The sequence below is a fragment of the Simochromis diagramma genome, unplaced genomic scaffold (genome assembly GCF_900408965.1).
Source record: "Simochromis diagramma unplaced genomic scaffold, fSimDia1.1 OVJJ01000663.1, whole genome shotgun sequence".
Lineage (NCBI taxonomy): Eukaryota > Metazoa > Chordata > Actinopteri > Cichliformes > Cichlidae > Simochromis > Simochromis diagramma.
Window position 1 is genome coordinate 1,338,330 of NW_024387049.1, and position 20,583 is coordinate 1,358,912.

General features: G+C 40.6%; 1 protein-coding gene across 4 annotated transcripts in view; it reads right to left on the reverse strand.

Annotated features, from left to right (window-relative positions):
* The window catches only part of carmil3 (capping protein regulator and myosin 1 linker 3), a 96,011-nt gene that overhangs the window by 63,621 nt on the left and 11,807 nt on the right, over positions 1 to 20,583 (reverse strand). For all 4 annotated transcript variants that reach the window (XM_040044904.1, XM_040044903.1, XM_040044905.1 and 1 more), the window contains exons 3-8: positions 15,604 to 15,654; positions 13,528 to 13,587; positions 13,325 to 13,446; positions 10,343 to 10,437; positions 9,846 to 9,916; positions 9,603 to 9,676 (exon numbers count right to left, since the gene is read on the reverse strand). In XM_040044904.1, the coding sequence (XP_039900838.1) occupies positions 9,603 to 9,676; positions 9,846 to 9,916; positions 10,343 to 10,437; positions 13,325 to 13,446; positions 13,528 to 13,587; positions 15,604 to 15,654 (473 nt within the window). The remainder of the gene's footprint in view (positions 1 to 9,602; positions 9,677 to 9,845; positions 9,917 to 10,342; positions 10,438 to 13,324; positions 13,447 to 13,527; positions 13,588 to 15,603; positions 15,655 to 20,583) is intronic.

The following is a 20,583-nucleotide window of genomic DNA, read 5'->3' on the forward strand; positions in this document are numbered from 1 at the left end:
TCGATGGCCGGGTCAGTGGATTATTCAATAAAGCCACACTCTGATCCCAACTACAGACCTCAAACACTGCTACATCCACTACTGTACACCCAGACATAGAGCCCACAGATGATCCTGTGTATGCGTTTGGGAGGGAGAAAGTGAGAGAACAGAGAGAGCGAGAGAGGGTGTTATTTAGAATCCTCCAAGGTCCAACTATGGCCGTACTGCTGCTACACCTGCTATACATCATCTGACAAACAAGCAGCAACACAGAGAGAAGGGATGCACAGAGAAAGCGAATACACACAGGAAAAGATGAAGAAAGGATGATACGGAGGAAAACACAGAGTGAAAGGGGGGGAAAGGAGGAGGAAAGAGTGTAATCGGACCAAGGATGTTTCTGTTGCAGTAGCCAGGACATTACAGTTTATCTCAGAGGAATAAAATGGCTACAGGCTGTGTTCTTTTTTCATTAGCATGACAGCCGTCAGACCAGTCCATTCTGACAAACATGGCCAAGTCTGTGCAAGCGAGCAGATGATGCACACGTCAAGATTCATCAGCACTGTCTGATTCATGTTTTGACAGCAGGACATGTAATTGACCTCTATGATCCAGCTCAGTCGTGCAGCGTGTTGGTGTTTATGTGTCAATTTGTACTGGTACGTGCGGACGCGGTGGCACAGTGGGTCAATCTGCTGCAGTTTATGTCCTTAATTGGATCGTTTTAGGTTTAGGACAGGGATATGAAACTTTATCCCTTTCAAACTTCAGTCATCTGCAGCAAGAAGGAATTAGAGGCAAGAGAGCAGAGTGGCCAGTCAACAGTCATTTCTTACAGTGCTCTGGGGAAAATGCACATCAATATCAACATGGATACTTGACCGATTTTCCTGCATACGGGTCAGGAATAGACACCCCCCGAAGCTTTTTCCTTTAACAATAACATTTCAAAGACTACTTTTCTAACCAGTGAAGAGGAAATAAAGTGTGAAACACAGGATTACCAAGATACAGTTGGAGCAATCACAGAGAAAGGTGTCAAAGGAACCCCTCTACTTTAGCTGTCTTACGCCTGCCAGGACTATTCTTCCTCACTAACCAAAAAGGAAAATAAAGTATAAATGCACATAAATACTGTATTTTGAGCATTTCGTGATCTGTTATCAAGGACTCCATTTGAAATAAAAACACACCACAGGTTAGACAGCAATTTTTACAAACAGTTTTAAAAAATTGGGAGTTATGGGTTTACCAAATATTAAATTTTATTATTGGACTAATAATTTAAGAATAACTCAATTCTGATTGCAATCTGACTCATTTTGGCTGTCATCAGTTTGGCTTACAATGGAAGCTGCTTCTCGTCAGTTGGTATCTCTGTCAGCCTCAGCTCACTCCATGAAAAGTTCCTCTTCTGAGTATAATAAAGACATTATTGTCTTTAGTATAATAAGGCTGGGAATCTGGAGGCAATCCAAGCACAGTTTTCATAGCCGAACATATTCAATATCTGCTCCTGTAACTGTAAATCATGTCTTTCGTCCATATTTAACAGATGAATCATTTCAAACTTGGCCCAACCTCATTTAAATATCTTTATATTAATAAAACGTTTGCCCCTTTCCATCAGTTGTCTGATAAAGTTGGATAACCTAAACATAATTTCTTTTAGATATTTACAAATCTGTAGCTTTATGAGCAAAACATTCCCTTAGTGTCCAGGTTTTCGATACTTGAACTAGAAAGGAATGATTTCATATACTGTATTTATTCTCAGAATCCTTCCTTTCATCTGGTTTCCCTGAAATCTTTCAAAACATGCCCTTCATAATGCACATAAATCATCTTTTTGGATTAACTCCATTTAAAAGCATGCACCGCCTACATTTATTACGAAGTTTAACATTTCTCAATTTTATAAAGACAAACCTAACTTGTGACAGGTGTTGTCAAGTCCCAGGAAAATCACGTTCATGTTTTGATCTTGCACGGTTTTGCAGCACTTCTGTGAAGAAATTTTAGATCCTGATCAAATATCACTGGAAAACCAGTGGAACCTAATGCTCTGATGGATTGTGTTTTTTATACTGCCTTTGCTACTTTACTGCCTAAATGTAAAACACGACTTAAGCGAAAATCTCCCATAGCTCCCCTACATATTCAATGGATAAGAGAAGCTGTTAGTATGTGTTGGATCTGCTCTACTTTTTGAAAAACCAAGGGCCTTCAGACAGAAATTTAACATGATGTGGGACCTTTTTCACAAATACGTTAAACAGTTGGACTTTTCAAATATCAGATTCTATATGAAGCTTTTTTAAGGCATCGCAGGTTAAGAGTTATTGTTGTTCATGATTTATTTATTTATGGGTTTTATCATTTTTGATATGGATATGTAAATTGGAAAATACAGCAACTTGAAATTTGTTTTATGCAACTTGTACAATATCAATAAGGCCGAGCTGGTCTCTTTAAATGAATATGCCTGCTCTTCCCACTGCTTAGCTTTGATCACAATTACTGTCACTTTTGTTGTTGTTTTTTATTGTCCTGTTGCCAAATTCAATACATTAAAACAAAATTAAAGAGTGTTCAAGTTCGATCAGATGATTGTTTTTACAGATAGTCCTGCCCTATCGACTGCACACTTCTATCTGTGAAATCAGTTTTGGGTAAATGTCATGGTCCTGAGTCTGAGGACTCAGTGTTTTGTGTTTCCTTATGCTTTTGTTCATTCCGAGTGTGTATTCTGTTGTGATTTTGCCATTTGTTAGGTTTCTGTTCTTTGCCTGCCTGCTCCCACTTCTCTGTGTTCCCTCTGTCTGTCCATGGTGTTATTGTGTCTGCTCATGAGTCTGCCTGTCAAGTTCAGTGTCCTGTCTGGTTCTCTGTGTCTGTTAGTTTCCTGTTTTATTCTGAAAGTTCATGTCTCATGTCAGTGTGTTCAGTTTTACCTCTCCCCTGTCTCGTTAGCCTAATTGCTCCCAGCTGTGTCTCCCTCCTGTGGCCCATTCCCTGATTACTCCCCGTGTATTTAAGCCCTGTGTTTTCCTGTGCTCTCTGTCGCGTTGTCTGTTTAATGCAATGTCCGTCTGCGTCATTCTGTGTAACCTGGAGTTCAGTCTGTGTCTCTCTGCCATCTTTCGTTGTGTATTTTGTTCCTCCTCCCGTGCGTGTTTGGTTTAAGTTGAGTTCTTTAGTTTTCCCCAGTTTAGGTTGGTTTACTCCCCGCTCTGCTCCTCCTGTTTTTGTCACCTTATCACCTCTGCAAATAAACATTCACTCGCACCCCAGTCAGTGCCTGCATCTTGGATCCTTTTCTCAATTCACCACACGACTGCTGTGCAGCCGTGACAGTAAAGGCAAGAGATGATTTTAAGGACTGGATAATATATAATAATTAGGTTTACATATATACACACACTCACTGATAAACTTGTATTTGTCCACAGGAAAGGCTAAACTCCACTGAAGATAATAGTGGTGCTTGACAGGAGGATCCTTTCCATAGCAAAGAAAAATCCATTCAGAATATAATAATCTTCGGAACAGAAAGGCCAGATAAGAGTTTGACAAAAAACATCTGAAAAAGCCAGACCAGCTCTGAAACTGGCTCCTTTGCACAGATGAAAAGATTGCCTGTGGCAAAATGACTGAAGGAAAGAGAAAAGCATGGAGAGGACTTGGAAAAGCTCATGAACGGAGGCATAGTACAACCCCTAGAAAACACAATGAAGAAAGTGTGATACGTGGGCATGTGTGGTCTATCATGGCTCTGGGTCACTAGTGTTAACTGATGATGTTAACAGATGAGTAAACTGTGAGGAGGAGAGTTAAAACTTCTGCTTGGATTCAGCCAAGTGCAGCAAAGTTATCTGGACAGCGATTCACGGTATAGACAGACAAACACTGCAAGAACTACCCAGAAGGGTTTTTAAAGGTCATGATGGGCAATTATGCAAAGGCCAGTCAATCAACTCATCTTAACCCAATCAAGCATCGATTACAATGAAGGAAAAACAAAAACACAAGGAAGCAAGGACAAACAACAACTGAAGACAGCTTAAGTAAAGGCCTGATCAAGCATCGCAAATCCATAGTTTGGTGATGTCAAACGGGTCCCAGACTTTAAGCAGCTATTACCTGCAAGGAATTGTCAATAAAGCATTAAAATAACAGTTTAATTTATGATTATGGTAATTTGTCCAATTACATCTAAGTGCCTGAAATGAAAAATGGCTATAACTCTTCAATGCTGCATGCAGTATTTCTGTTAAAAGACAGAGAACATGTGCACTTTAAGCAAATATTCATACTCAATAACTCATATAACTATAGCTTCATGTTCTGGTAAATGGCTAAAATAACTACAAAAAACAAAGTGCCCAGAAATGTGTGGAATTAACTGTATACAGTTCTTCCACAAGCATAGTTGGAAAATATTAGGTTCTTGTTACTGGGTGTACTTTAGAGAATATAATTGGAGCACATAGATGTCAAACATACAGACTGTGGGCCAGAACTAGCAGGCCAAAGGGTCCAATTTGACTCAGTGGGTTGCAGAGGAGGAAGCCATAACTTCTGGACCATTAAGCATTGTGTTGCAGGCTGTTAAGAACGGATCATGTCATAGAATTGCTTGTCCAAAACTATTAATTTTATCTAGGCAGAGGTCTGATTTTTTGTCAGTTTTACAGCCTTCTTTTGTACCCGCAACCTGCATACCACACAAAGTAGGTAATTAAGCTAAGAAGCTGTGTATGCACATTTCCTTGATTTACAACAGTCACATTTCTTTATAATGAAAATAGACTGGCAGAAAGTGGAAAAAAATTAGACACAGTTGAAAATTGCCCTTATTTTTCTTAAGACATGTCAGGCTGTGTCATGGTCCTGGGTTTTAGAGCCAGTGTTTTTTAATTTTGCACTTTCTAGTTCTGTTGGTTGTTCGTTTTATCTTGGTTCTTGGTTTACTTTTCATGTATTATTCAGAGATTTTGTGTTATTCCTTTTGCTGGTTGGGGTTTGTTATTTACACTATATTATTATGTATCATTATTTATTATTTAAACTATAAATGTATTATTTATAGCCACAGAGTGCTATTAGTTTTGCTGTCTAGTTTCTGTTCAGGGTTATAGTTTGTTAATATTGCATTTCTTCCTTCAGTTTATCCTGCCTCCCCCATACTCTCCGGGTCTTCTTACGTCTCCTTCACTGTGTTAATGTTCCTATTTTCAGTTACTTCCTGTTTTATTTTGATAGTGTCTTGTTTCATGTGTGCTGTATTTAGTTTTGCTTCCCTTGTCTTGTTTCCCCCGATTAGTTCCAGCTGTGTACCCCAGTGTTTCCCATTACCCTAGTTATGTAGAGTGTATTTATAGCCTTTGTCTACCCTAAGGGCTTTGTTGCATCTTACTGTTTACACACCTCTGTTTTCCCTCATGGATCTCCAGTTTGGATTTATGGTTTTCACCTGCCTTTGAACTGTCTGCCTGGCCTTAATAAATGTTTGTTTTCTGTTCTTTAATTCTGTGCCTTGAGTCTGCATTGGGTAAATCATTCTAAACATGATCACCCCTCATTTCCTGTTTTTTTTTTTTTTTTTTTTTGTGAAATTTCATGAAATTGGTCTTAAGAAATAGTTTTCCTGGTTTAATTAAAAGTTTGTCTTAAGACGTAAGATTTTCACTTATACCTGACACTTGAATCTGACCATTTTCAGAAGACTATTTTTTGTTTGTTAAGCTGCTTAACACTGACCAATGAATCTGACTGCAACAGCTTTATTTATCATTGGTCTCTCCAGAGCCCAAATCTCAACATTACTGAAGCAGTGAAGCATCTTGACAGAGAACAGAAACAAAGGCAAACAACCTCCAAAGAAGCGCTTTGAATGTTCTTCAAGAAGCCCGGAGAACTATTCCTGAAGACTCCTTACTAATTACATGAAAGCTACCTAAGAGAGTTCATGCCGTTCAGGTTTCAATAAACTCCTGCACTATTTCCCATTCTTAGCAAAATATAAAGAAAAAGAGGATAGCTTAAGACCTTTGCAAAGTACTGTATGCTTAATTGTTTTCTTGCAAAGAGATAAGTGCATCACTATCATGAAGGAAGACTAATAAAGTACCAAGATTGAAAACTCTTGATCAACCTATCAGATTTATCGTACATTGGTGGTAATTTATCGATCTATCAGTATAAGCATTTTCAACGTCAAATACATGAAAATTTCAAAAGTAATGTAAACAATAGATACAAGAAATGCCCTTCAACCATTTTATTGAAGTTGATGTCGCATAGTTTGCCCATCAGAGGGCACTCCGCATCTTCCTTGTTGGCAACATACATGTTTGGGAAACCATAAACACAACAACCAAGCAGCAGCTAACAGAACATAAATAATTATGAAAATCTATTATTTGAATGTGGATTTTTAAAATAAACAAATCTTGGCTGGGCATCAAATTGACGATCAAAATTCCTTAGACTCTCCACTACTTGCCAAACAATATATTAATGAAAATACTCTATAAGGTCATTTATCAGTATTACAGGTGCTAAGTAACCTTTCAACAGAGTCTAAGTGGTTAATCTAGGCTAACAGTCTGATAGCGTTAGCATCATCTTGACTGACATCTTGACAGTAACTATTTGAACCATAATAAAATTCAAAGTCTTCTAAGTGCTGCAAAAATAAAGCAAATCCTATCAGCCGGTCCAGCAGGAAGAAAGCTCCATTCAAAGCATATGAATGTGCTGCATTGCAATGAATCAAAGTTACAGTTTAACTCCGTTCTAAACACAACTCAGATCCAGTAATAGTGACAGGTGGGGCAGATGGCCCGGCTTGTTATGGAGTCCAACTTTAGTAACAGGAAAAATTAAACCAGTCAGAAAGTTGGAAAGCAGCTGGACACTCTACATAGACAAGCGCTTATTAGCATGTGTGTATGCACACAGAGGGTGGACTGTCAATCCAAGAGGTGCCTCTACATGTTCTTGAGTCAGCAAGGCGTAACAGTTTTTTCTCTCTCTGTCTCTCTCACTCGCCAAACAAGCAACTGTATGAAGCCACAGAATCTCTACCCAAATTCACACACACTCCACCTATTTGTGACTTTGCAGTAGACACACAGAACCCAGAGTGACAGCGACTCAGCCGAGGAGAACGAATGGGGAGCCAATACAGGAAGCAAAGATGACGAGGACGAGACGGGCCCTGAAAAAAGGTGTCCGTTTTCAGTCAACACGAGTGAGCACAGTCTGTGTTTGGACAGACAGCAGTCAGCAGAAAAAGCATCGCCCTGTCGCTCGCGGTAACGGTAGATGAGATCAATCGGGGGAGATGGAGGGAATAGAAATGTGAAAGGACAAGGAAGGGAGGAAAAGAGTAATGCACCACAAATAGCCTCTGGCACATGATCACGGAACAACCCATTCTTACATCGTTTGTGTGGCCATTTTACAGACTTTCTTGATTATTTCCTGCATTTATTTATTTATTTTTTTGTGATATTCTTCGCTTCCTTTATCAGCCGTGATTTGATACGGGCTGGGCTCATGGGAACAATATGCTGAAGGAAGATCTTGAAAAACAGTACGGGCAGGCAGCTCCCACTTTATCACAATGAATATGAAGAAATTGTACAAAAAAACAAACAAACAACAACAAAAACAACAGAAAGGCAGCGATTTGGGCTCTCAATGCGAAAGACATTAATATATTCATGAGCCTCTGCTGCAATCATGTTTCTATGAATGGATTTTTGATTTACCACCATAGCAAGGTTTCACTCCTATGATGAGATCTACGTTTTTAAATGTGAATATGTTTTCTAAGTCAGAAGTGCTGTTGCTACACAAGAAAGTAGAAACCACACATACACCTCTGGGCTTTTTAAGGACAAAACAAATAAATAAATGAATCTTGAAACAAAAATAAGCTCGTCTGAATTCTGCTTTTGCATGTCAGCTGTCAAATCTTTTTATGATCGTATCAGCTGGGCAAGTTCTGTGCTCCGACACTATACGTCTGAAAAAGTAGACGCACACACAGACGAAAAAAAAAGGTACCAGCAGGGAAGTAGAGGAGAGCACACATGGCATCTTTTGTGGATTCTGCCTCTGAAGGTGTTTCATTCCACATCATCTAAGATCTTAGCAAACTTCTAACAAAACCCAACAGAAGCACAGGAGGGAAAAGGAGCCAGAGAGTCAACAGAAGAGTAGTGCACTCAAAATTTTAACCACAGAGGGTCTTGTTAGACAAATAGCCGCTCTCGTGTAAGAAAAGATGAATAGTGACAGCTGAAGAGACACACAGGAAAAAAAGAAGAAGAAAAAAAAAAACAGCCCACCGTGATGCAAAATAAAATGCAGACCTCTTCCAAAACTACAAGGCACTCATAAAGCCCAAGAACACAGATGTGTTTTTATTGTTTTTGGTCTTTACTCCAGAGCACTGGGATATAAAATCACCATTAGTTTTAAGTGCTGAGTTTTGACTTTCAATTCCCCGTCGACCGCTTTATTACATTTGTTTACAACACACCTAAACCCAGTGAGACGGTAATTCTGGACCCATAATCAATTTATGCAGTTTTCTTATCTTCTACAGCTCAGAGCCATAAATCAGTTCACGCATGTTGGTAATAATGTCTTCTTTTTTCCCTCTTCTCTATGTTGACAGAATGAAAAGGTCAAACTGGGCCTCGAGAGCAGAGAAGAATTTGGTTGAGCTGATACAAACTTTTCATTCTCTACACGAGGAGATGATTTTGTAAGCTGTCATCCAGAGACCAATTAGAGAACTGTAACCCTGAACTCCAGCAGGAGCAAATGGATAATTCTGTAAAACCTCCCACTTCAACTCTGATTAGGTGAAGAGAAAAGAAAGCAGGAAAAAAAAAGGTCTATATCTTATTTCATTTCAAAAGATCCGTGCCCATAAAGCAATGTGGTTTCCGTAGACCTGTGAATTGGATGGCTAGCGGGTAAAATTGCAGGCCATAAATAGCTCAAAATCTGCTGCCCTTCACTTGAAAACTGATTTTGCTGACTTTCACCCTAGAAAGCCTTCCTCTGTTGAACTGGCAAAAGTTTCTCTGTACTTGCCTCTAATTTGATCACGTGAAGTACATGTATGTGGGAACCATCTGGGAACTAAGTGATCCCTGTGAGAATCTTTTCAAATGAAATGATTTTGCACACTCATACGCAAAACTTGGTATAGAACTACACCTATACTGAGCCGTTCAGTGGAACGGCCTTGACTTGTGCAGAAATGTAGCTTGACGGGTATTCCATATCAGACTGGAAAGGAAGAAAAAACCCACTAAATCAGTAGGAAAAGAAAGGTGGCTGCAGACCGATTCTGGCAAAGCAGCGCGAGTGAGCGTGCCAAACGCCTGGCTGATGTCTGTGGGTTACATACATCTGCCAAAGACTGACTCCAGCAGAACTAATGAATATCTAATACAATGAGTTTGCGTTAATGTGTCCATTTGCTCTCTGCAACTAACTTTGTTAGTTAATTGAGCTGTTCAAATCAGTGCGAGCTCCCACACTGTACTAAGACTAGGCATGGCCACAATGTCAGTAAACTACCTCACCTGCTGTCGAGGTGGCTGAAATCCAGTAAGTTGAACTCCCTGTTGTCCTGAGAGTGATAGATTGTGTCAACATCCTGGAACAGAGAGAAGGAGGGAAACAAACAATAACAGACAGAGTTTGAGATAGATATGAGACAGTATCATGAAAAATATATTTTCCACTCTACAAAGAATAGCAATCTACAAAAGGTAATATAGACAACAAACACAAGTGGATTTGTTCTGCGAGTATGCTTTCCTCACCCACTGCACTTCTTCTTTGCAGCCAATACCGTTGTAATCGCAGAGAGCTGCATAAGTCTCAGAAAAACCTCCTGAAAATACGAAGGAGAGGACAACAAGTCAATTCAAACTAGACCATGACAGATCGGAAATGGCAAGGACAGAATGAAGTAGCGGAGAAGACATGGAGAAACGAAGAGGGGAGAGGGTGCAGGCCAGAGATGAAAGAGGGAGTCGAAAAGAGTGAGACAGAGATAGTCAGCTGAGAGGGAGAGATTAGCTGTAAATATTGAGGTGAGATGAAAGTACAGAACCATGAAGGAGCTCTTCTTGTAGATTAATAGGATTACTAGCAGAAAGCAAGTGCATCCAGTAACTTTGGTCTTCTGACCCACTTATGGACAAGTCTCCAAAATGGTTTGCTGTGAGCTACTGAGTCAGCGTGTGAATGGACTCTGAAGTGCTGCATGTATGAATGTGCGTGTGAGATGTGGTTAGAAAGGTAGCAGGGCTCTCACCGCAAGTTTTCTGGGGATCTAATGATGACTCAGAGTTCGGTGAAAACTTGTGACTCCCATCGGGCATTTCTCCCTCTGCTCGACAAATAGGAGGGCTGAAACAAAGAGAGGAAGGAGATTCAAAGCTAGCTCGTGCTGGCAATGATGACGCCAAAGTGCAGATGTTCAGCCAGTTTAATGCTTGCCATGTCCAACATCTTAGAGCTTCCCAGGCCATCATGTGCAGATTTGAATGAAACACAAGGTACATGTGAAGTTGAATGGAATTATATTCATTTAATATGTACATTTTTGATTGCAGTTGACTAAACTGTTATCCAGCATTTAAAATTCTATCCACTTTGTTGGGGAAGATGTGAAAAAACAATTTCAATTTCAACTGACAATAAGAAAAGAAGCTTAATGTGTGAAATGCTTATTAAATAATTAATAATTGTAATTGTATGTACTGCATTCAATCAACAACTGTACATTTGTACTAAAACAAAATTGTAATTGATCCGACTGAAAAGCTCATTTGATGTGAATCATAATTTAAGCAGGATACTTACATTCATGGCAGTCCCCTAAACCATAGTCTAGTCTGGCCTTTATTCATATAATGCAGTAGAGATAAGCCAGGAAATGTGTGGAAAGAGCAGGGACAGGACATTCAGCTAGTGTGCAGCCAACAAACTCAGCTGTTAAAGGCAATAAGTCCATGTGTTAGGCATCCTGTGGTGTAATACTACGACTAAACAACCTCTGACTAAATAAAGACGCCTGCTGCAGAACGCACATAAAGTGAAAATAGCCGAACCTTTCATTTTAGCTAGGATTTCTTTTTATTAGATTGAGCTGGTTCAGGTTTCTCCCTGTCAGATTAACCAGCAACAATGGCACCCAGATAAAAATGAGATTTGCCTCATTATAGGGCAGAACAGTGGTGGAATTGTTGGGTTTAAATCCATCAGCAGGCTGGGTACTGTTTGTTTGCATGCATCTCTCCCAGTCCTCCGGCTTCCCCTCACAGTCCAGAGACATGCACATTTAGCTAATTGGTGATGCTAAGTGGCCATAAATGTGATTGTGAGCGTGAATGATCATTTGTCTTCCTGTAATAGACTGGTAACATGTCAACTGGTATAAGCCCCACCCTCCCACAGAGTTAGAGCAGGGTGTCAAACATAAGGCCCAGGGGCCAGTATCTGCCCAGCTAAGACTCCAATCTCCTGACACCTTTGGAAATTTAAAGGCAGGCATAGGTTTTAGACTTTCAACTGTATTTTCACAAGTTTTAGAACTTCCCTGCTATTCATACTACACAAAAGTAATTAAGGTAAACCTCTTAGTTAAACACCTATAGCATTAAAAGTATAGTTAGTTAAGTAGTTATCTTTAATCTGATGTGAAATGAGAGTTTCTTTGATCAAAGTGGGCTCTATGTGGCCCATTGAGATGGTTCACTAAAAATCCACGAACCCTGCTGCAACAATAGCTAATAAGTATATTTGTCATCTATATTTTATGGAGAGAGGCACACGGCTGGATTATTAATGAGTATTTTTTGTAATGAGAAGGCCTCTGGTATCAGTTAGAGGTTTGGGGAAAAGTACATTCTAAATATTATACTTCTTTCCTTTGGTGCTGTTGCTAAAGAGTCCTTAAGCAAGACATTGAACTCCCAGTGGCTTAAGCGGAGTACTGTAGTGCCCAAGAGACTATACAAAGACACAAGGATGCACCAAAGTTCGAATGAATGAGTATAACCCTTATTCCCAGCAGGCTCACACCCTGGTAGGTATCATAATGCTACATCCTTACACAACGTCCAGTGAAATTAGGACATTAAAAGGAAATTTGACTTAAACGTTGAGATCTCAAATGAACTCCTGCAAAACATAGCTCATCCACCTTTTCTACCTTTCTGCCTTATTTGCATCAGAAAGACACAACAAGTCAGCAGAGCGTGTAGGGGTGGATCAGAAAGCAAATACTGTGTTCACACATAGTACTGCGGCTGTACCTGCTTTGGCTTTTTGATAGGATTACACCGTTACACTGTGGAATTCAACACACACCATCCTTAATCGCATTTGTCAACAAAATCACACACACAACACCCAACAACATCCGTGACCTTAATCCCTGCCTTATCTCCGCAATCATCATCATCCGCCCCAGAGCGTGCATACGTGCACGCTCTCTAGATACTATCTGCATCGTGTACCAATCAGTTACCGGGCCGCACAATTAAACCCACAACACAAGGTTCCTCCCTGTGTTCTCTCCCCTTTCTTTATTTCTCTTTAAATGTCCTCACTGGAAGCAATCATCTGCCGCGGCCCTAATGGAAAAGAGCTATTCTGAACGATGATAAAGTGCAGAGATAGCCTTGCGCAGGTCAATAGTGGAGCACAGTCAATCCCAGTGCTCTCAGAAATTGTAGATGAGAACTAAGAGAGAGGGAAACAAACTCTGTGCCTTCCTTTCCTCCTCATACATTCTAATGACTGCAGGACAAAACTTTCTGGGCTTTTCATTGTGTGCATCCTTTGCGCTTTACCGCTTTAGATTAAAGCGTAGAGGACGTTCAGTGCCCGCTGTAGGATTTTCATCGGCATAAGAATGTGTTTCTTTTGACTTCAGGGTTGAGGCGACAGCATCTACTGACTGAAAGTACTACGTAAACAGCAAGAAAACGAAACCGTGCCTCGCGGTAGCAGCCTACTCAGTGTCAGCTGGCAAATTAAGCCCAGTGATTGCTAGGTGTAAGAGTCTACAATGACACAGAAATGGGTTGGAGGGAAACTACTGCAAGATAAGAATGATTTTTGGCTGTTAAAGAGGAAAGCAATCCTAAAGTGAAGCTGCCAACTTGCCAACACACTGTCAAAGTCTGTTAACGTGGGACAACTTGCCTTTGCTGCTCAGCAACATAAAGCACAAAAACAGAAAGCTTCGGCACTTTGCTCGAGGATGGCGACGCTTGACATTGCTTACGCATAAATTGAGTTGTTGAAGACTCTGGAGAGGGCGTAGTTGATGTGGCTGACCATGTGATCCAGCTGTTCCTGGGTCTGCAGCCTCAGCGAGTAGGTGGTCTTGTCTGTATCGATGATTACCTGTATCGACAATGACAGTTTTAATCCCATGAGAGTCAACGCTGCTACGACGGTACAGTTGGCAGGAAGCGCCGCTCTCACCTGGTGTTCTGGGTAGGTGTTCATTGCTCTGATTTCCAAAAAATTGAAGGTGACCTCGACCTGAGAGAAGCAGAGATGCATCACAAGCTCAAACAAAATCCTTATGTTACCTAATCTCAGCTTGTTTTGTTCACAAAATATTGTACAGAATAAAGAAGATTCTGAGTTCTGATGATGCCAATTTGCTCAAAAGGAAAACTCAAATGAAGCTGGAAGCACACACACACACACACACACACACACACACACACACACACACACACACACACACACACACACACACACACACACAAATCAAACATGAATCAAGAAAAAGCTAAGGCTTCTTAAACTTCTGGGAAAACACAGGCTGCCCAGTAAAATTACATCTGAAACTGTTCGCTCTCACTCACCACCTATAAGTAGTGGTTAGATGTGCAAATCTGCAGAAAGGGATTATTGACAACATAGTGGATGCCTTCCAATCTAGCTTGAACTGTTATCTTGATCGACTTTGGCGGCAATTCAATAGATCTACTCTAAAATTCAGACTAAATACCTTCTTTTGGAATTTTCTGTTATGTTTGTCCTGCACAAAAGTGTTTCCGCTGCAAGTCAGCTGGTCAGCAGCCTAATCTCTGCCCCAGATTCTTACTACAGCTGTGCATGTGAGAGAGAATCATCGCCCTGATGATTTGTTGACTTGCTTACAACCCTTCTGATCAATTCACTGCTCATCATTTCTAGTGAGCACAGTGCTGTGATGATGGAAAATTATTATGGCCAAACAAATACAATTTGAAATGGGATCACTACTAGTACTGGCTAATAAAAAAAACATTTTAAGAAATGTATTTGCAGTCATGCTAGATGAGATACTACTCCTATGTCTGTAGTGATATCACAGACTGTATATTAAAGATGGAAGCCGTTTTGGGGTAAAAAAGTGAAGCCATAAGTCCACTGAATTATTTTACTTAATAATGACCACCAGGAGGCAAAACATTAGTATGATAGTATAGAAACTGAAACAACCCTATTTCTCTTTAAGTTTATGACATCAGTAAAGACTTTCCAGATGAGTTTCAAGTCTTATTGAACACAACCTCATTTATTTTAAATTAAATTTTGGTCCCATTCAGAGTAATAAAGATAATAAATTGGGTTATCTTTTAGGGTTTCCTATAAGTCACTGATGAATGGCTGTGTAATGTAGCTCGATTTCTTATTCATCCACTTTCAAACCCACAAAGATGGCTGATCAAAATCTATTTATGGGCTTAATTAGAACTAATTGGTGGCACCATCTTGACTGCATCCACCTTAAGTGTATTAGCAAAAAGAAAAAAATATGCATTAGGTTAGCTTTGCACAAATAGTGGAAGCAAGGACAAATGGCTAACCTGGCTCTATTAAAAGGCATTACAGTCCTCCTACTTTAACCAATCAAGGTGTTCAAAACATAAACTGTAGATAAAAGATGATTAGCACCACCAGGACATCACCCACTGGTTATTAATGTGCCAACTTGAAGCGTCAAGTTGAGTGTATCCTAAAGCACACTCCATTTTATTCTCCGCTTTACTCCAGTGGGGACTATTGACACTTAAAAGATCAAGAAATCATAAGGAAAGTGTTTACTGAGATCATTAAGGAAGTGAGAAGTGGGGCTGTTTTCCCCACAGACTTTGACCCAATGAGGCACCTCAGGGAGACAGGTTTAAGGCACTACTGGCTTCACTTTTGTGACCCAGAAGTTTGTTGTATCTTTTATATACAGTGTATTGTTGAAACAGCCAGTAGCAAAGGTGACCAGCTGCATCTTAGCTACTGGCTGCAAGCTAAAAACTATATTTACATCCTCAAACTGCTGCTTTAGTTTTATCCCACCTGCCCCTCGTCGTCTACATTGTAATTGTCATCATTACTACTATCATCCTATAACATCATCACTGCAGTCATCATCGTTATCTCTTTTCTCCTGCTCTGAAAAGCCTTTGATTTTTTTTTCTTTGTCACATTTTCTGCGAATTACCATGAGATCAAGGCTGGCAAGTGAAAGCCATAAAATTCCACTGAGAGCGGGGGAACATTTACCTTGGTGGGCACTTTGACAGCAAAGAGATACAGTCTCCATGTTGCCAGGACCTGAGGGGAGAACACATTTATATTTCTGTCAGACAGCAGGAAATGCAAAATGCAAATCGCAGCAAAAAATAGCACAGCACAAACATCCCATAAAGAGAGCAAATCATCTCCGCAGTTCATCCAAATGGCTCGTAAGTCATGCTAAGCACCCTAGACATTAGTGAGCTAATGACGACAGCACGTGAGCGTGCGTGTGCGTATGTGTGTCAAAGACATATGATGGCGGGACTGCAAGTCATTTCACAGTCCAATTTATCGTGCCAAGTTGTGGTGATGGAACTAAGTAGTACTTATTCAACAGACGCCTCATCGCCCCGGCAAGAATACTGGTGAAATAACAGGGAGAAGACAAAAAAAAGACAGAGGAAGAGTAAGCAAAAAGAGTTGTGCTTTTGTCAGAAAAAAGCCATTACCATTTAAAAGTGTCTGGGGTAAATTAAGAGAAAGAAAATGTGAATAAATTCACATCTGCCTATGCAATTAATCTCATTCATAATTCAGAAATTCCATAATTAGCATACTCAATACATGCATGCATGCACTGCGCGTCTCTAGCCCTTCCAAGCCGCGTCTCTAACTCTCGACCACTGTCTCCATGCTCTTTTTCAGCCAGCTTTCAAATTGTCTTGTCCATAATTCCTTCCCTTGCATCCTTTCATTCCTCTGATTTCTCTCTTCATCTCCATGGAAATGTGTTCATTTTCTTGCTTAATCCCTAACCCCCCCTCCCATCTCCCAATGTGGCACTGTGTCCTGCCTGGTTTGCTCCCACCTAACACCTCACTCCAACCCCTCTTGCCCTCACCCCTCTCTCCTCCTCCTCCCCCCTTCTCCCAAGTCCCCTGTCTCCTTTCCTGTTTCAGTTTTTCTATTCTTTTTTCTGCTCTGTCACTTTCAATTCCTCAAGGCCTCTCTGCGCTGAATGGCTAATGGCGCCCTGCTGAGTGGCAGTGAGAGGAAGAAAGAAAATGAAACATACAAAGAGATACAGGGAGAGAGGGGAGAGATAGAGGAGGCGATAGAAGGGCAGAGACACCACTTTTCCCTCCAAATAATTAAGTCTTCTCCTCCACCATACTTCACCAACTCCCAGCAAAGCTCATCTCACAGATCAACCCTGTGTCTTAAATATATAGGCATCCATAACAGGCTCCAACAGAGAAGAGAGGCTGCACTAAGCTTGATGAGAGGCCTTTGTAGAAGGAGTCCAATCACAGCTCCTCCACAAATTTCCCATATAAATCCAGAGGGAAAGCACACAGAAGGAGGGGGGGAAAAAGGACAAAAGTTGAGACGCAAATATATATAATGAAGACGTGGACGACAGATGCACCACTATAAAATCCTGCTACCTGACAGAAGGTCTCATCATGTAAACAAAGGCATCAATAATGCAGGCTCACTGATGGGCGCCGATTTGATCCCCCGATGCTGAAGCAAGTCTCTTGCATAGGATTTCTCCTCTCTTGTTCTATCATTTACAGGCTATCGAGGCATCATTAAAGACAAATCAATACTCTGGTTATTTTTTGCTTACTTGGCTGGGACGTGTGCAGCAGTGAAGGGAAAATGCACCCAATAATCCTCTACAAAAAAAAAAAAAAAAATCCCTGTTGTTTTGAGGTTTTATGAGCCGTCTAATTATGTGTTGTGTAACTTGGACGAGCTGTTGTCTGCGCGCCGCATCGACTGCGTTATAGTTCCCATTTCTGTATAGCTGTATATCTCAGATTCTGTAAAGTTATTTATTTCATATTCTGTATAGTTTTTCATATTTATATCCTGTTCATAGCCTGTACATAGCTTGTACTCACTACAGCCTGTACATACTTATAGTTATAGAATATTCACAACATACTTCATACCGTGTACATTATAACATACCATAATAGACCCATTTCTGTAATATACTCACATATCTATATTATTGCTAATATATATTGTAATATATCTATATCACTAAAGCACTTCTGGATGGATGCAAACTGCATTTCGTTGCCCTGTACCTGTGCATGTGCAATGACAATAAAGTTGAATTCTATTCTATTCTATTCTATTCTAAAGAGAGTCAAAAAGCACGCTGTATTGTTTATAAAGTCGGCGAGGTTCAAGTCTTTTTGCCGTTTGCGAAAAGCAACGGAGACAACAGCCTGTCAGTCTCAATAAGCCTTTCAGTTAGCTTCCTGCATCATTTAACAGCCCACACTATATTGTAGCTAGATAGCAACTGAGTGGTAGACGGTAGTAAGCAATAGTCAGAGTTCCAGAGTAATACTTCAAAGTGCTTCACTTTAATATTTTAGACAGCTTAATCAGAATGGCCCAACGTTCAGAGCTGAGCAGCAGCCAGTCCTGTCAGTCTCCCCACCGCCCCGAAAGCTGTCACCCATATCAATCTGAATGATAATTTATATCTTCTGCCGCAATTGTCACACACGGCTTAGCGGGAGGCTGACATTTTCACAGGTGTACATATTAGTAATTTGTGTGGTGTAGCAGTACCGTAGCAACAGCTGTCGATTAATAAAAGTCAATCAGTGGGAGAAAAAAGGGAGAAAAGGCAAATATTTTGATTGTCAAGTAGAAACTGAAAATTCACGTTTCCCTTTTTTAATATATTATGTAGTAAGGTGGATAACTCTGGGTTTGTGCTTGGTGGTAAGGATAAAAAGGAAGATAATCACCTTGGGCTTTCATTGTATTGCGAGGGATCTAATGAAAGGAGAAGATAATGTGGCAGAATGATTAACAATGAAAATAACTGGTGGAAGATAGAAGCAAATAAGAGACCATCTTATAGAGTTACGGTGCTGTTTAAATCAATCATTGTTAAGTAGAGATGCACAGATATCCATACCAATGTTGTTTCTCCTTTCTTGTTTGTCTTGTTTGCTTCCTTGGTATACAAGGGACATTTATAATACAAAAAATAATGTTTAAAGCCTTCTAAAGTCATTAAATTTGCTCAAATTTGTTAAAACAGTCCAACACGGCACACATATCGACCTCTGCCACTCGTGAATGTCATCTTATCCAGAAATAACAGGCAACGAGCAAATTATCAGCTGATTGCACCAAAGCCAGGAGGTTATACTTCAACAGCTTCTGATGACACTGTATTCTACAGCAAGTCAGATTATTCAATATTTGTGTATTATCTTTTTCAGTGTTTCACTTCGCAGACAGCCCCTGAGCACTTGTCTAACAACTCAAAGCAAGTAAAGAACAATGTTATTGATTCAGGAAGTTTGAATGAGTGAATGTGTTTCTAGCTAAGTAGCAGGTGCGGTGCACTTTGTGCTTTGGGTAGAAAAGCTGCTCTGCTGTGCTTGATCTCTGTATGTGAATTTAAATGAATCAAAAATGGGAATTAATTGTATCTCATCATTATGCAGTTGCATTTGAGCACCAAAAATAAAAACATGGCTTTAAAATACATGTTTTTTATATATATATATATATATATATATATACACACACACATGTATCCATCAACAGTAACCATCGTACATGAGCGTCTGTCAGTCATGGATGGAGAAGATTACTGTTGGTCCTGTCCGTCCTCTTCCTCGACAATCACATAAATAAATGGGTTGTCCTAAGTAACCAAAAAGAAAAAGAAAGTCAATAGTTTCTGAAGCAGTTTCTGAAGCATAAAGATAATAAGTATCAGCTGGCACAAGCAGTGACGCTAATGTCAAGTATGATGAGCCAGAAGCAGAATCCTGCCCACCTTGCCCTGACCCCCTCCCACAATAGAAGGTGACATTCTGGCAAACCTTCTATTCCGCAGATCAATCACAAATCCTAAAAGCTGCAGAAAGATTCGTTTTCCACCCAGGAAATCCTCTGAAATGAGATGGTCAACTTTTTTCTTTTTTTTTTATCTGGTCAGCCAGGCAGACAGCAGGCGACAATCTCTAAAAGTGATGTGGAAGTAACGCGAGAGAAGGACTAGAAGGCGAAGATGATGGGGGGTGAGGGGTTGGGGGAGTCCAGAAGTGCCCTTGCAGTGATGGCACGGTGTCAAAGCTCTAGTTCAAAGATCTAGCCAGCAGGCTGGCCCCCGAAGCTCACTGCGGAGGACCGCGTGTACAGTACATGCACAGAGCAACAAACGCATCTCTACACTGCTTTGTGTGTTCGCGTGCACACGAGGCAGAGAGGGCAGAGGGCGGGGGCTTATATTAATCATAAGCTGTCAAGCTCTGGGTCTTGCACTTCAAACGAGATGGCGCAAATCAAAGTGTGTCTCTGGGTCTTGTACGTGTAAATGTGTATGCGTGTGTGTTGCGGCATTGCCTCTGAAGGGAACAAGAAGAGGATCAGTGCCAGATTCGGCCGCCTGCGGTATTTCTGGCTCGGCCACAAGGGCATTTAAAAAAAAAGAAAAAAAGACATGCACACAAACACACACCGGGGTGAAAATCAGAAACATTCTATCGCCAATATTTGCATACGTTCAGCGTGCTCCTACAGCACACACTGCTTTTTGACTCTCACGCACGTATAATGATGCACAATAGCTTGCTAAGCTGGCTTTGGACTACACTCGTCCCCTCTCTCTCTCTCCCATCCTGTCACACAGAGTCAGCCACCATCACTCAAGCGAACCCAGCATCATAAGAACACAACCCTGCCATCAGTCAATCTGTCAGCTTATGTGTGTGTGCGTATGTGTGTGTGTGTGAGAGAGAGAGGAGGGTCTGAAAGCACAGATGCCCCAGGTCCTGCTTCGTAAGTGGACTTTAGAGTGGTAGGGAGGGAGAGATGCAAAGCTCCGAAACACATCTTGTTCCAAATTCTCTGATAAAAATGGAGTCCTAAATCAAAGAGATAGCACTCTGAAAATGAGAAAGAAAAACTGGGGAAAAAGAGGCAGATAATGGGATGAAGTACTGTAATGTAGATGGGTGACGGAGATGAGAG